The sequence below is a fragment of the Mobula hypostoma genome, chromosome 23, assembly GCF_963921235.1.
Source record: "Mobula hypostoma chromosome 23, sMobHyp1.1, whole genome shotgun sequence".
NCBI classification, from domain to species: domain Eukaryota; kingdom Metazoa; phylum Chordata; class Chondrichthyes; order Myliobatiformes; family Myliobatidae; genus Mobula; species Mobula hypostoma.
In genome coordinates this window covers 7,277,425-7,295,071 of record NC_086119.1, presented here as the reverse complement: position 1 = coordinate 7,295,071, position 17,647 = coordinate 7,277,425, and the positions used below count along the sequence as shown (strand labels likewise).

The 17,647-nt window shown below is 41.5% G+C and overlaps 1 protein-coding gene across 1 annotated transcript in view; it reads left to right on the top strand.

Annotated features, from left to right (window-relative positions):
- The window catches only part of LOC134336989 (uncharacterized), a 70,771-nt gene that overhangs the window by 33,689 nt on the left and 19,435 nt on the right, over positions 1 to 17,647 (top strand). The window contains exons 9-11 of the mRNA XM_063031731.1: positions 1,731 to 1,892; positions 9,409 to 9,572; positions 13,045 to 13,226. Coding sequence (XP_062887801.1) covers positions 1,731 to 1,892; positions 9,409 to 9,572; positions 13,045 to 13,226 — 508 coding nt within the window. The remainder of the gene's footprint in view (positions 1 to 1,730; positions 1,893 to 9,408; positions 9,573 to 13,044; positions 13,227 to 17,647) is intronic.

The window sequence follows — 17,647 nt, the reverse complement described above, 5'->3', positions numbered from 1 at the left end:
CTACTTTGGATAGGCACTGTGTACAGATCAAAGCAAATTGTTGCTTCATATAGATCCCCCTTGGTCCACATGCTGCCCCATCCCCCAACCCTTTTTTGCTATTTCTAGTTAATGTGGATATCAATTTTCCTGCTAGGGCAATAGGCTTTTATTACGTTGGTCCATTTTGTAGCTCTACTCAGAATGTTAATTCATTTTTTTCAATTGTTTTGATGATGGGGTTTGGGGTTACATCTCCAAATAATTTATAGTAGCACTTGACTTGAGACTATTGAACTATGTCATAAATTGCAAATAGCAGGTTAAAGAGATTTATTATTCATCACCTTGGGTCAACTTTGAACCAGAGCCCAGGCGTGTAAGGATTTTATGTTAGCTCAGTCCTCAAAGATATATATTTTAAACTCATGACTGAACTCAGTTCTGGGAGGTACAGTAAGTTTCAGTACGAGTTTTGAGCTGCTACACTGGACCTGACCTTTGAATTGAGCCTGTCAATGATTTAAAGAACTTGCAGATCAGTCACCAGGGAGCCACATGACAATTATTTTCAGCTACTTTTATTTAACTTGTGTGTGATTCAATTATATCAAAGTATCAGTGCAGCTGTAGCTTTGGTATTGTAAAGATGTGGTCACAAGGTTTGTTTTACCACAAGGTGAAATAACAACTTGCATTTATTTCATGCTAGCGGACGAACTAAATATTCCTGGCTAATTAACATAAAGAAAAAATCTGTATAAACACTTAGCAATATTTGAGGTTTGGAAATGCTGACCAGATCAAAAATAGTGTTGAGAGGCTTTCAGAATCAGGTATAATCTACTGGAATATGTCGTGAAATTTGTTGTTTGTATAATTGTTGAGAGATATGAAGGACTAACATTAAATTCCATAGAGAAATGATATAGAGGAAGTCAAATGAAGGACTAGGGCCTAGTTTCCTTAGTGCTGGGACATATAGGAGGCCAACGTGTAGGGATGAAATGCTGCAATATGAAGAAGTTGAGTGTTGTAGGTGAGTGAGCAATTGTCGAAAAGAATGAAGATTTAAATTTATTTTGGTTACTGAATAAATATGGATCATAATTTTTTTTCATTTACTGCATACCTACTTCCAATGTGTTTGTAGTATTTCAATTCAATTCAAATTTAATTGTCATTCAACCATACATGAATACCTATGAATACAGCCAAATCAGACAGCGTTACTCAAGGTGCACCAACAGTCACACAGCACCAACAGTCACACAGCACAAACCACTTGTTTGCATGAACAAGATAGCAAGCACATAAAGCTATCAATAAGATACAGCCACGCAATAAAAAAAGTCCAGACTCAAGCCGTCATTGCAGAAATTTGTAGTTGACCACAAAAGAGCTTGACTTCTACCGTGCAAACACTGGGGGGAGGACAACATCGACTCCACCGGAACACCGCACCAGCTCTGATATCTCTCTCCTGGTGCCCGTAGACAGGCAACACCGTAGCTTGAGGAGTCTTCAAGGCTTCAAACCCTGTTCTCCTTTGCATCCGTCGGACACTCTGGAGCCCAGACAATTTATGGCTACCAGCATCGTTGCATTCCATTGCACTTTACTCTTGCAGCATATCTTGCCAAATCCTTACCATGGTGATGCAGGCATCTTGGAGGTTTGATCTGAATTTCTTTTGCATAAACCATTAGTACAAATATATGTGCACATTATGTTGGTTTTTGTCTTCATAGTTCCCTGTGAACAGTGGACAGCCTGGTATGAGGAAAGACTAGATGAGAGGAAGCATCTTCCACCTCAGCAGCCACTAGAGCACCTCAGTATAATCCACATGGTTCGGTATCGGCAAAGAGCTGGATTACGCATCCGAATTTCCCAGGTTCATGGATTGAAACGTTAGTAAATTATTCTGTACTTCAGAATCACAATATGAATGTCTTACAAGGCTGAACTTTTACATAGAATGTAGAACATATAACATTACAACACAGTACAGGCCCTTTAGCCCACTATCTTGTGCTGATCTCTGAACATGTGTTTACTTGTTGAAAGCATTAGGTGAAGGAATAAACCCCAAAGTCAGAGGGGAAACAAGAGACTCCAGATACTGGAACCTGGGGTAAAGATAAACTGCTGGAGGACTTAGCAAGTCAAGAAGCGTTCACCAGGGCAGGCGGAGGGGAAGATTCGGATCGAGATCCTCCATCAGCATTGAGCGGGAGGGGAGAAAAGCTAGCCTCTGTAAAGAGGAGAGAGGGAGAGAGCAATAAAATGGGGGCTGCTAGTGATAGGTGATGTGAGGGATGATGGGCAGATGGGGGCAGGTGGCAGAAGGGGGTGACATGGAGTGGAGATGCAGAGGCAACTGGAAGCAAAGGGCAGGTGGAACCAAGTAAAGTTCAATTTATTATCACAGTACATATAGGTCACTATATACAACCCCGAGATTAGTCTTCTTGCAGGCATTCACAGTAAATACAAAGAAACACCATAGAATCAATGAAAAACCGCACACAACAAAGACGGACAAACAACCATTGTGAAAAAGACAACTGTGCAAATACAAAAATAAATAAATAAATAAGCAATTAATATTGAGAACAAGAGTGGTTGTGGGAACAGTTCAGTGTTGGGATGAGTGAAGTTATCCCATCTGGTTCAAGAGCCTGATGGTTGGCGGGTGGTAACTGTTCCTGAACCAGGTGACGTGGGTCCTGAGGCTCCTGTATGCCCTTCCTGATGGCAGCAGTAAGAATAAAGCATAGGCTAGATGGTGGGGGTGGGGGGGGGTCCTTGATGATGGATGCTGCTTTCCTGTGACATCGCTCCTTGTAGATGTGCTTAATGGTGGGGGCGGCTTTACCCGTGACAGACTGGGCCATATCGACTACTTTTCATAGGCTTTTCCATTTAAGGGCATTGGTGTATCCAAACCAGACCATGATGTTACTAGTCAGTATACCCTCCACCACACATCTATAGAAGTTTGTCAAAGCTTTAGATGGCGTGCTGAATCTTGGCAAACTTCTAAAAAAGCAGAGGTGCTGCATGCTTTATTTGTAATGACACTTACATACTGGATCCAGGACATTCCTCTGAAATGGTAGTGCTAAAGAATTTACAGTTGCTGACCCTCTCCACCTCTGATCCCCTGATGAGGATTTTCTTCATAGACCTCCAGTGAAAATGGGTGTCGCCAGTCTGTATACAAAAGGGAATAAAAATGGGAGGATTGAAGGTGAATCAGGAAGAGAGAGAGAGTGTAAAAACCTGAAATTGGAAAATTTAATGGTCATACCATTGAGCTGTAGATGTCCCAGATTGAATATGAGGCATTGTTCTTTTAGTTTGTGTTAGGTTCCATCCTGGAGAAGGCCAAGGATGCACAGGTCAGTATGGGAATGGAAATGGAAATGGCAGGCCACTGTAGCATTAGGACAAGAACTGTTAGGATAGAAAACAGCTTCTTCCACTGGGCCATAGGACTACTAATCTCCCTGCCACCACGTATGAATCTCATCAACAGTCTCATCACATATGAAGCGCCAGTATAACTTTTTAACATTTATTGTAGGAATTATATCTTTGTCTATCCTATTCAGTAGCAATTGAATTTATACAGTGCATAAAAAACAGTAAAACAACGCAAGGTGTTTTAAAGCAGTATTAGCCTGTAACATCTGACCTCAGTCTTTATGAGGTTTGTTCGGCAAAAGTGACAGATTTTCCTTAATATTCACGAATTCCTTAAAGGAATTTAAGGAATATCTGAAAGTTAGGGAGAGGAGAGCTGGGTTGGGGAGGGGAAGGGAGGGGAAATATCAGAAAGAGAGGTTTAGGGAAGAAATTCTGAAACTTGTGGTCTGGAGACCTAAAGGTTTAACCATCAGTGTTGGAAATGCAAACTGGAATTCTAAACACAGTGGTCTTCACTAGCAACCTATTTCCCAGGCAGTTTCCAGATATTGACAAAATATTGATAAAACAGTGGATTTCAATTAATTGGGACACATTGGACCAGTACATTTTTTTTACCCAATTAAGCGGCTGCCCCAATTAGCAGAAGTTACATAGAAATGGTTAAAAAATGTATAAAAAAAGACAAACTATAGTTTAACTGAGTAACAAATTATGTATTTAAATTAAATACAGAACAAATTAGAACACTAATAAAATTACTACAGTAATAAAAATCTGTCATTCCTACTAGTTATCAATGGAGGAATTTATTCAGTGTATGCTGTCATGTTTTGATTGATTGTAAATGAACAAAATGAACACAGACACCTACTGCAGATAATGGAATGCTTTCATATACTTTCAACAATGAATCCACCAAATAATTATTTTCATTGTAACATTCAAGATGATTGTTGATTTGATATCTTCAAGTTCTTCGCAATGCCTAATTTGCTGAAGTAGTGAAATCGTTTCATTTTCACTCCTGGCAGTTTCTGGCATCTCCAAGCCTGAATGCTTGAAACCACAGTAAGCAAAAAAATTGTGAATTGTTTTACTGTTCATTTCTCACCAACTATCAGGGATAAAAAAATCACTTTTATTAACACAATACATGCAACTGACAGTATTTAAAAACTGTTTGCTCTCAGCACGGTGTAGTGTTTAATGTCCACGCAAGTGTACGTTACTGACGCTAGTTAAAATCTTTGGCAGCAATCTCCTACCCCAATTAAGCGACACAGTGTGCCAAATAAGTGAAGGGGATCCCAGCTACTTTCTCAATTAGTTTTCATTTCAGAATTATCTCAGATAAGTGGCTGCCCGATTAACCAATGGCCCAATTGACCAGAATCAACTGTTCTTCTACCTAACAGAGAAGACAGGCTAGTTTTGTGACTGCAGTGAGATTCACAGCCAGAAAGTGAGCATTTCTTTTAATGTCTCTATTTAGATACGGTGTAAGCATGTCAGCAGTCTTTGCAGTTAGTGCTGCAGCTACACATCTTCAATCACCCGGGTTCAGTCCTGACCTCCAGTGCCGTCTCTATAGGTCCTCGCTGGATTATGGTGGAGCCCTGTTCCTGAGAACTGTTCATGAGCCAAACAGTTGATAAATGTGGCTACACGCAAGATTCCCACATGATCGAAGAGCAGCCACCAGCTGAATCCCCACATGGCTGAAAATCTCTGCAGCCTTGCAGCAACCAGGAAGTCCACCCCGCCACTCTCCCAAAAGCTCCGTCTTATTTATATACAGGCTGTGCATTCTAACCTAGGGAGGGACTGTGTGGAATTTCATGTAATGATGCAAGATTCCTCAGTGCTTTGGTTTTCTTCCACATCCCAAAAGTATGCTACTGTGTTAATTGGGTAGTATAAATTATCCATAGTTAAGACAAGGAAGTTAGTGGGCTTCTGAGGGCGAATAAGCCTTAGGGCTACAGGGAATTAGGAAGAGAGGGAATGGCACTTCTCTGGCATAACTTGAGGAGCCAAACACTGTTGTTCTGTGGTGCAGTGCTGAAGAATAAAAGGATTTACTGGTGTATTGTTGGTTTAGAGCTAGAATCACAGTCTATTTAGGTATGCATTGCAAAATGTATTGTACAAATCACAATGTACAAAAACAACAGAAACATTTATTTACTACTACGTCGACTCAGGCCTAGGGGGCCGGCATCGGGCACGATGACGGACTGTCCACTTCTCCCTCTCCCTCATCAGTTCATCTACATTAGCCGTACCGCTGTCTTCTAGGAGCGTGTTGACCATAGTCTTGGGAGGGCACCCAGGGTTCATCCTCCCGTGCTTGGGCTCCCATATGATGACTAGGCTGGCAGGTAGCTCGGGGTAGTGTAGACAGTGCCCCGCTAGTTGCAGTCTTCTCTCCTCGATTTTAGTGGTGAGCATCAGTAGGTTGTTATAGAGCTCGACGTTCGTCATGTGCTGTTGCCAACTCACGTCAAGAGCCATCTAGAGCATTTGTGTATAGCAACCATCTAGAGACTTTCACATCGTCTTGGTGAGTGTCCACGTCTCGCATCCGTACATGAGAATGGACTCTATGACTGCTATGAAAATCCTCTTTTTAAGCTGTTATGTAAACAGCAACAATGAATATCAATCGAGACAGGTTATATAAAAATAACCAAACATTTATTAAACACAGATAAACAATAAGGTAAAAAAAAACGAACAAAAACTTTAACCGGAAGTTAACCGATATGCAGCTGTTCAACGAATCAACACTCAGCTCTGGTTCTTAAAGCGTTAAATGCGAAAGCAGTTCTTAAAACGATAAAGTCAAATATAGTTCTTAAAGCGATAAATTCGGAAGTCCAACAGATTTATACATTCAATTGGGGAGACACTTCTCTAGAGAAGGATTTCTTCACAGATGCAACTTTCCTGCTGGTTCTGTCCACAGAATCCACGTGGAGGTAAATAAACAGTTTAAAACAACTGACCTTAAATCCTTTTAGAGAGAGAGCGCAAACCGTTGCATGAACTCTTTGCTCTTTTTAGCAAGAGTTATCTTTGATGCAGGTTGCTACTCCAACGAAAACTCAATAAGGTCGATCCTTTATTAAACTGCCGAACGATGCCGACTCCTCTCGATCCCTCGATCCTGCACTTCGATAAATTCTTCACTCTCCCTTCTAATGTTGGAATTGAGTAAATCAACGCATCTAGCCAAAAATTTCCAGTCCAATAATATGGTATTCCTGCAACAGAACGCACACCCGTTTTAAAAATGAAACTGCGTCACAAAAACAAACACGCAACAGAAACGGAGATACCTGGAAATCTACAAACTAAAAAACCCTACTGCATCATCTGGGTCGACCCTTATATAGTCATGATGCACATGTCATCACGTGACCTCACATCGGCGGGAAAATCACATCAGGTGACCTCCAAAAGACCATTACATCATTATCACAGGGAAAAAACAGATCTCCTTGAGCATGTAACAAAGCCCTCTGGTTAGGTTCGACTTCCAGATTTCCTTCATGTCGTTCATAGCCCTCCACGCCAGCGCCTTCCGTATCTTTATGTCCTTCTCCGAACTCATCTTTGAAATAACTCCTTTAAATTAGCCTGTAAATTTCAAGGTACGTTGGATAACAAGGACCATAAGAAACTGAAGCAGGAGTAAGCCATTCAGCCTTTTATTACTGTTCTCCCATTTAATAAGATCATACCTAACCATTTATCTCAGCTCCACTTTTCTGCACTTATCTCATTCTCCTTGATTCTTTTAATAGCTAAAGATCTATCCACCTCTATCTTCAACATATTCAATAATCACAGGTAGATAGGGTCGTAAAGAGAGCTTTTGGTACATCGGCCTTTATTAATCAAAGTGTTGAGTATAACAGCTGGAATGTTATGGTGAGGTTTTACAAGGCATTGGTGAGGCCGAATCTGGAGTTTGTGTTCAGTTTTGGTCACCAAATTAGAGGAAGGATATTAATAAGGTTGAAAGAGTGCAGAGAAGGTTTACAAGGATGTTGCCGGGACTTGAGAAACTCAGTTACAGAGAAAGGTTGAATAGCTTAAGACTTTATTCCCTGGAGCGTAGAAGAATGAGGGGAGAGTTGATAGAGGTATATAAAATTATGATGGGTACAGATAGAGTGAATGCAAGCAGGCTTTTTCCACTGAGGCAAGGGGAGGAAAAAACCAGAGGACATGGGTTAAGGGTGAAGGGGGAAAAGTGTAAAGGGAATATTAGGGGGGGCTTCTTCACACAGAGAGTGGTGGGAGTGTGGAATGAGCTGCCAGACGAGGTGGTAAATGCGGGTTCTTTTTTAACATTTAAGAATAAATTGGACAGATACATGGATGGGAGGTGTATGGAGGGATATAGTCTGTGTGCAGGTCAGTGGGACTAGGCAGAAAATGGTTCGGCACAGCCAAGAAGGGCCAAAAGGCCTGTTTCTGTGCTGTAGTTTTTCTATGGTTTCTATGGTTTCAAATTGCATCTCAACAGCCCTTTTGAGTAGAGAATTCCAAAGAATCACTGTGAATGAATGTGTGAAGAAATCTTGGTTGCAAGTTTAACCTGAATTGTCGACCCTGCGTTTTAAGACCATGGCCTCTGGTTCTAGATATTCCAGCCCATGGAATAATTTGTTCCAAATCCACCATGTAAAGTTATAGAACATAGAACATAGAATAGTACAGCACAGTACAGGCCCTTCGGCCCACAATGTTGTGCCGACCCTCAAACCCTGCCTCCCATATAAGTCCCCACCTTAAATTCCTCCATATACCTGTCTGGTAGTCTCTTAAACTTCACTAGTGTATCTGCCTCCACCACTGACTCAGGCAGTGCATTCCACGCACCAACCACTCTCTGAGTAAAAAACCTTCCTCTAATATCCCTCTTGAACTTCCCACCCCTTACCTTAAAGCCATGTCCTCTTGTATTGAGCAATGGTGCCCTGGGGAAGAGGCGCTGGCTGTGCACTCTATCTATTCCTCTTATTATCTTGTACACCTCTATCATGTCTCCTCTCATCCTCCTTCTCTCCAAAGAGTAAAGCCCTAGCTCCCTTAATCTCTGATCATAATGCATACTCTCTAAACCAGGCAGCATCCTGGTAAATCTCCTCTGTACCCTTTCCAATGCTTCCACATCCTTCCTATAGTGAGGCGACCAGAACTGGACACAGTACTCCAAGTTATGTTGAAATAAACTTCCATTCCTTTACACTCATGGGAGTGTTGGTGCAGTGAGCTTAATCCATCTTCATACAATAAACCCATTATCCCTGGATAAACCTGGTGAACTTCACTGCACTCCTTTTATCACAACTACTTCCTTCTTTCTAACAACATAGCATTGTGGGCGTGCTACGTTAGCACCGGAATGTGTGCCAACATTTGCAAGCTGCCCCAGCACATCCTTCGCTGCGTTGGTTGTGAGCACAAATGATCCATTTCAGTCTATGTTTCGACGTACATGTGATAAATAAGTATGTAGATGGGATCCTGGTTTGTAAGTTCAAAAACATTTGAGGAGAGAGATGATGGCATATTTGAGGGAGGGGACGACAGTTCCTGAGGAATGAAACTATTAGTATCAGCTAACATGGAGGCCAGAAAGGGCATTTGGATAGTCAGCAGTTTGGAAGGAAAGGGTTCGAGAAACAGGAGATGGGTCTCGAGGATGCAGAATTTGGAAATGTGATTGGAGGAGATATTTTATGGTGAATTCCTGACAGTTTTAGCAAAACTAGGAATGGCCAATAAATGCTTGAGTCTTATCTAAGCTCAACAGCTCAAAACAAACGTAACTACTGAGATGCTCATTAATTAATATCATAGTTAATGACAGAAAGGCTTGTATTACATGCTTGTATTATAGAAGATGTGAATTAACAAATCAGTTTTAATATTATTCAATACAGTGTTTTGTGAACATTTTTTTTTCTTGTACAGGAGATGGCTCTTATGCGAATGCTTTTGCCAGACTCCTGAAAGGAGGCAGTGCATTGCATTTACCTGAGATAGCAGAATTCAGTGGTAAAGATGAGAAATTCTTGACCCGTAAACATGACTTTGCCAGCCTTCAGAGATCACCTCGCTGGGTAGATACATCTCAAGTAAGTAACAGGAAATATGAATAGAATAATTTTTTTTCTATTTTGTAAATTTCTTACATGTATGCAATGTCTTTTTAGATGGTCAAAATGTTGGCAAAAAGTTTTAGAATAGTGAATTGTTTTGGAGTGCAGATAAACAACATGTTCTTCTGTTGTTGAGTCTCCGATGGTCCAAAGGCACACTCTTATGGATGTTTAGGGTTTTTTTTTCAGATTTGACGCTGCACCAACTGCTGTCAGCTTGACTTGTAGCATTCTAAAGTCAAAAGGTTGTAGAATAAAGTGCACCATGGGATTTGGGATTTGAGTACGTATTTCAAACTAAGAGTCTTTGAGTATTGCACTGTAAGTGATGTATCTTCTGGATGCTACATAAAGGAAACCCCATGACACCATTCAGAGCAGAAGAGATGTTTTTTGTACTGTCCAGGATAACATTCATACCTCAACAATACAGCCAAAACTAGATTAACTGCTCATTGATCTCGCTGACGCGAACAATATTGGCTGTCACTTTTGCTTTCAAAAATTGTATGTAGAAGCACTCTGTTGTAGTTTTTTCAGATCAGTATTAAATGTATGTTCCCAGTATGTGAAAAAGAAGTAGCATACCCAGTTACCCAGCATCACCAGCGAGTTGATCAATTCAGCAATAAGCATTTCAAGATTTCAATTTGCATTAAACCTTCTTCAAAAGGAACAGAGTGGAATCGTGTGCAAGTCAGCACGCCCAGTTTTTTGATCTTCTGCTCATTAAATTGGATAGCTGAAAAATCCTGAATATTAATTAATTTCCTGATTGATCTGAGGCTCTTCAGAGTCGTCAAGTCAAGTCAAGTCACTTTTTATTGTCATTTTGACCATAATTGCTGGTACAGTACACAGTAAAAACGAGATGTAAAACTTGGTGATTACAACTGTTTATTGGGTGTTACAAAACAACGAACAAACAAAGAAAAGTGACAAAGAAAAAGAAGTTGTGGTTGTCCCATGCTCAGACTAGTGATAAAGAAAGTTCCAGTGATAACACATAACCCACCCCCACGTGGCCACTTTATTAGGTACACCTCTACACCTGTTCGTTAATGCAAATATCTAATCAGCCAATGATGTGGCAGCAACTCAATGCATAAAAGCATATAGACATGGTCAACCGGTTCAGTTGTTGTTCAGACCAAACATCAGAATGGGGGAAGAAATGTGACCTAAGTGACCTTGACTATAAAAGAATTGTTGGTGCCAGATGAGGTGGTTTGAGTATCCCAGAAATCGTTGATCCCTTAGGATTCTCACGCACAACATTCTCTAGAGCTTACAAAGAATGCTATTGACAATAAACTGGACTGGTCAAAGAACACTGAGGCTGTCTACAAGAAGGGTCAGAGCCGTCTCTATTTCCTGTGGAGACTGAGGTCCTTTAACATCTGCCGGACGATGCTAAGGATGTTCTACGAGTCTGTGGTGGCCAGTGCTATCATGTTTGCTGTTGTGTGCTGGGGCAGCAGGCTGAGGGTAGCAGACACCAACAGAATCAACAAAATCATTCGTAAGGCCAGTGATGTTGTGGGGATGGAACTGGACTCTCTGACGGTGGTGTCTGAAAAGAGGATGCTGTCCAAGTTGCATGCCATCTTGGACAGTCTCTCCCATCCACTACATAATGTACTGGTTGGGCACAGGAGTACATTCAGCCAGAGACTCATTCCACCAAGATGCAACACAGAGCGTCACAGGAAGTCATTCCTGCCTGTAGCCATCAAACTTTACAACTCCTCCCTTGGAGGGTCAGACACCCTGAGCCAATAGGCTGGTCCTGGACTTATTTCCTGGCATAATTTACATATTACTATTTAATTATTCATGGTTCTATCACTATTATTTAAGGTGCAACTGTAACGAAAACCAATTTCCCTCGGGATCAATAAAGTATGACTATGACTATGACTAAATAAAAAAACATCCAGTGAGTGGCAGTTCTGTGGGAAGAAATGCCGTGTTAATGAGAGAGGTCAGAGGAGATGGCCAGACAGATTCAAGCTGACAGGAAGGTGATAGTAACTCATATAACCATGTGTTACAACAGTGGAGTGCCGAAGAGCACCTCTGAATGCACAACATGTCAAACATGAAGTGGGTGGCTGCAGCAGCAGAAGACTATGAACATACAATCAGTGGCCACTTCATAAGGTACAGAAGATACCTAATAAAGTGACCATGGGGTGTATAAAATAGCTAGGTTCAAGCTGTGTGACAGTTGCTGCAGAAAAACTGAGAAGCTTCAAAAAAAAGATACAGTATCAGCTACACTACAATTACTGGAAGATTTACTGAACAATTACACCTGTAAATACAAGCTAGCATAGGAAAGTTAAAATACCAGAAAAAAAACACAATTCTACTTCTTAGTCCATTATCCCATTTGTTCAATTCACATTCTGAGTCTGACAAGATGTCTTCTTGCTCATTTTGTCTGTTTGAAATCTTCTAAACCTTTCATTCTCGCATGCATCCTGTTACAGCCGATCCGACTAGCTTTCTTACTTTTTTAACTTAGGTTATTTGTAATTTTTTTTCACGGTAACACGTTGAAGCTGCACCCTCTCTAACATGCTGGTGGAGAGAGTTTTATTTGGGTTTTTAGCGCTGGAAATAGTTATATTTGGACACGTCTCATTAGTGGGGCAGCAGTATGGTCGCATTGTTTATTCCAGGGACCGGCTGATTGCGCTTATGCCGGCTGGTTTAGCGAGCAGAGCGGCGGACACCCCTGTTGAAATTTGGAGGAAAACACACAGAGGATGCAGAGGGGGATCAAAAAGGCAAGGAAAAAGGACCGGGTCGAGACAACAGAGACTTATGGAGAAGAGGAGTTATAAGCCATGTCTTCCCTCTCTCATTATGGGCAATGTGAGATTGCTGGGTAATAAAATGGATGAGTTGACGGCGCTAGCCGGGAGTCAGAGAACATTTCGGGAGAGCAGTGTTATGTATTTTACTGAAACGTGGACATACCCGACCAAAACGTTTCCATAGAGGGCTTCCAGACTGTCCGGGCTGACCAGAAGTGCACTGAGAGCGGTAAGCGTAAAGGAGGGGGGGCTTGCTGTTCTGGTTAACAACGGATGGTGCAATCCTGGTCATATTACGATCGAGGAACATGTTTGTAGCCCCGATATTGAACTTTTTGCTGTTGGACTCTGGCCATATTCCACCGAGATGCAACACTGAGCGTCATGGGAGGTTGTGGCCATCGAACTTTGCAGCTTCTCCCGTGGAGGGTCAAACACCCTGAGCCAATAGGCTGGTCCTGGACATATTTCCATCTGGCATAGTTTGCATATTGTTGTTTGATTGTTTGTAGTTTTGTATTGCTATATTTATGCTCTATTCTTGGTTGGTGCAGCTGTAATGAAACCCAATTTCCTTCGGGATCAATAAAGTATATCTATCTATCTATCTATCTATTCTTCAGGTGTTACATCCAAATTGTGATATCCACAGTGTGTTGCTCGTCCAGATATTCAGCATCAATGTTGTGTACACTCCTGACCGTAGTGGTCAGGAACCAGGCCAGGTCACATCACGCTCAGGAGGCGAGCCAGAACCAAATGACCTGCTACAGCTTGGGTGGTCAGCAATCCCTCTTTTTGATGGGTGAGTACATTGTCTCTTTCGCCATTCATCCCAACAAGCCAGACATGTCACTGAAATTTTAAAGAAGCCGTGACCTTGATGGTTTGTAACTAAGAAATTCTGTTTCCAAACTTGGCAAGATGGGTGAGTCAGATTCTTTTGATACGGTTCCATAATATTGTGGAGCAGTCATTGTAAGAAGTGCAAATTTATTTTTACTCTTTTAAAAATTACAATGAATCCTTGAAAATATTACAGGGCTTGTCTAATTTTTGCCACAAAGTTTATGGACATTTTAGTTCATATCCATATTTCTAATTTTATGTTTCTGTAATTCTTTATTCTTTGTAATTGTTGAATGTGTTTTTGTTGCATGTCTCACCAACACGCCACAGCAAATTCCTAATACATGTGAATGTATATGGTGAATAAAGTTGACCCTTGATGTTGATTCATGTTTTGAATAACTTTCTCCTTTCTTTCTCAAAAATATTGCTATTTTATCAAAAACTCAGCATCTTTGGACAAAAAGTTAACATTTCAGGTCCCAGCATTTTCATCAGAACCAGAGAGAAGTTAGAAATAAGACAGGTGGTGAATCTGTGGAATTTATTGCCACAGAGAGCTATATAGGCCAGATCACTGGGTGTATTTAAAACAGATCTTAATGAGTTCTTAGAGACATACAAAACTGTAAATGCTGGAATCTGGAGTAATGAACAAACTGCTGGAAAAACTCAGTGGGTCAAGCAGTGTCTGTGGGAAGGCAGAAACTGCTGAAGTTTCAGGTCATAGCAGTTTCGACCCGAAACATCAATATTTCCTTTCCTCCCACATATGCTGCTTGAGCTTCTAAGTTCTTCCAGCAGGTCAATTAATGGTTCCTGATTGGTAAATGATTTCAAGGTTACCGAGAATAGGTGGGAGAATGGAGTTGAGAAAAGAATAAAAAATAACCATGACTGGAATGGCAGAGCAGAAAAAATGGGCCAAATGACCTAATTTTGCTTCTGTATCTTATGTTCATACGATCTCAGTTTCAAGTTGCAGAGAGAAAAAGGGACAGAGAGGTCAGAGGGCAGATTCTGTGATAGGGTGAGGGGTGGGGGAGGGTGAGGAGAAGGGTGATCCGTAAACTGAAATAGTTGAATACAATGTGTTCATTTCAGATTTATTCTCTGATTCTAATAATTTCAGGTACTATTTCTCTCCTATTTGGCTATCATTCTCTAGCCTTTACCATCTCTTAAAAGCATCACCAATTTTGACATTTAAACTCCTTGCCCTTCACCCTATTGGCGACCTTTCCTTTTCTCTCCACTCCTTCACACTTTCTCTCCAACAGAAAACTTACTTCATTCTGACTTCTCATAATTTAGTGAAAGTTATTTCACCTGAAATACTAACTCTTTTTCTCTTTCCACAATTGGAGCCTGGTCTGCTGAATATTTACAGCCTTTTCTTTTTAGATTTTGAACATCTGCCATCTTTTTTGCTTTTAGAAGGATGATTGAAAGGGGAGTTCTTTAAAATTTAGTTTGAATTTGTTCTTATCTGGTGCCTGCACACATCTGTCTCCAATGGGGTTATTGATTAGCAACTGAGATCAGGAACTCAGATGACTAATTTTCCTCCTTTCTTGTGGCAATAAGACTAACTTAGATTTAGATTATAAGAACACTCAGTCCTCTTTTATTGTCATTTAGAAATGCATACATGCATTAAGAAATGATACAATGTTTCTCCGGAGTGATATCACAGAAAACAAGACAGACCAAAGACTAACACTGACAAAACCATATAATTAGAACATATAGTTACAGCAGTGCAAAGCAATACCATAATTTGATGAAGAACAGACCATGGGCACGGTAAAAAAAAGTCTCAAAGTCCCGAGTCAATCGACTCCCGAGTCCCCATAGCAGGCAGCAAAAGGGAGAAACTCCCATAAACCTCCAGGCACCGTCAACTTGCCAATACCTTGGAAGCAGCCAACCACAGCCGACACTGAGTCCATCCATCCGAAAACTCCGAGCTTCCGATACAGCCTCCCAAGTGCCATCCTCTGCCGAGTGCCTTCGACCTCTCCCTGGCCACTGAAACACGCAAAGCCGAGGATTTCGTGGCCTTCGGCTCCAGAGATTCCGGTTACCACACAGTAGCAGCGGTAGCAAAGCAGACATTTCAGAAGTTTTCCAGATGTTCTGCTGTGCACTCACGTCTGTCTCCATCGAATCGGGATTGTGCACGGTCCCCTTCTTGACAGATAACAGACGTCATCACCGAAGTGGCCGCGCGCAAGTATTAAACTTGCTGATGGTGCCACAAACTGTCTGGATTGGTTAGTTAGCACCTTTGCAACTAGTAATTAGCAGGAGTTGGCTTCTTGATTCCAAAGTCCTGTTGTAAGTTGAAGGTCATCTCGCGACAGTTAAAATAGTAAGCCCTTTGAAATAGGCAGAGAACCTGCAAAGGCCTCACCCTAACACAGGCCCCTCTGTCATAATGGCCTCCTGGTATGGTGTCCACTGTCCCCACTTCCACCAGTAACTTGTAAAACTAAAGGATATGACTGTAAGACACAGCACCAGAATTAGGTCACTTGGCCCATCAAATCTACACTGCCATTCCACCATGGCTGATTTATTATCCCTCTCCACTCCATTCTCTTGTCTTCTCCCTGTAACCTTACAAATCAAGAGCCTATCCACTTCCACTTTAAATATGCCCAATGATTTGACCTCCACAGCTGTCTGTTGCAAAGAATTTTGCAGATTCACTACCCTCTGGCGAAAGAAGTTCCTCCTTATCTTTAAAGATATCTAGATCTTAAAGGGCCTGAGTTCCCCAACAATTGAAATGTGTGGGGGTCAAGTGAAAAGTGTAAGGAGGGCTCTGCCAGGCCCTTGTTCTGCATTGGAGAAATTTGGAGTTTTTATCAATGCTTCCAGGAATACATCATCACCTTCCCCATCTGAGAATATAAAATTACTTCATTTGTCTCTACAATAATCTAAAATAAAATAAAGGGGATGGCATGGTAGCATAGTGGTTATCGTAACGCTAATATAGTGCCTGTGGTCACTGATCGGGGTTCAATTCCTGCTGCTGTCTGTAAGGAGTTTGCACATTCTCCCCGTGACCGTGCGGGTTTCCTCTGGATGCTCCGGTTTCCTCCCACAGTCCAACAATGTATGGTTAGGGTTAGTGAGTTGTGGGCATGTTATGTTGTTTCCAGAAGTGTGGTGACCTCCCCAACACAATCCTCGCTGATCTGATTTGACACAAACGACACAAACTTGTGACAATTACAGCTAATCTTTAAGATCTTTAAAAATGTTTAAAATAAAGAACCTTATTGTCTATGGAATCTTTCACAACAGCAGGATGCTCCAATTTTTAAAGTGTAGTCACTACTGTAATGTAGAAAACATGATAGACACAACAAAGTTGAACAGATAATGACTTAATGATCTGCTTTTTCAAATGTTGATTGCTGGATAATTATTCACAAGGACCCAGGGAGAACTCACCTACTCTTCATTGTGATAGTTCAATGGGATATTCTGTGTCTACTTGAGGGGAAGATAAGGGCACTGATTTAGTTTTTCATCGAAGAGACGAGACACAAAAAATGACGGACCTGAGAAAGATAAGAAACGAGTTTTTGTCTTGTACTGACCTTTGTGCATGAGAACATTCATACAGCTGCATAAACAATGCTTGGCAGGAAACAGGAAAGTACTGAGTTTGAGGCTAGCAATGGTGCACGTGCAGTTCCTGTCTCCAGTACCGCAGAATGCCCTGGACTAACCTAGTTATGTCAGCTAAACTGTTATGCAACATACACAAAATACAGGAAGAGCTCAGCAAGTCAGGCAGCATCTACAGAGGGAAATATACTATATAATGTATACATATATGCAAAGGTGCTCAAAAAAGGCCAGCAATGTCATGAAGAACCCCACCTACCTTGCTTATGGACTGTTTAACACACGCCCCTCAGGGAAGAAGCAACACAACATCCACACCAGCACCACCAGACTCAAAAACGGTTACTTTCCCCAAAATGTCAGGCTGATCAACATCTCCGCCCACTAAACCACCCCACCACCACTACATCCACATCAATCACTCTTCTCCACAACTCTCAGCACACTTCATACCCCAATGAACTCCCATGTTACTTGTGATTTTATGCTTATTGTGTTTTTTTTTTGCACTGCATCAGATATGAAGTAACAATCATTTTGCTTTCCTTTGTACAGTCAACATGTTGGGCTCAGACCCTTCATCAGGACTGGAAAGGAAGAGGGAAGAAACTAGAATAAGAAGGTGGGGGAGGGGAAGGAGTACAAGCTGGCAGGTGGCAGGTGAGGGGGAAGGGAGGTGGGTGGGGGAGAGGGGATTACATGATAAACTGGGAGATGATGGGTGGAAGA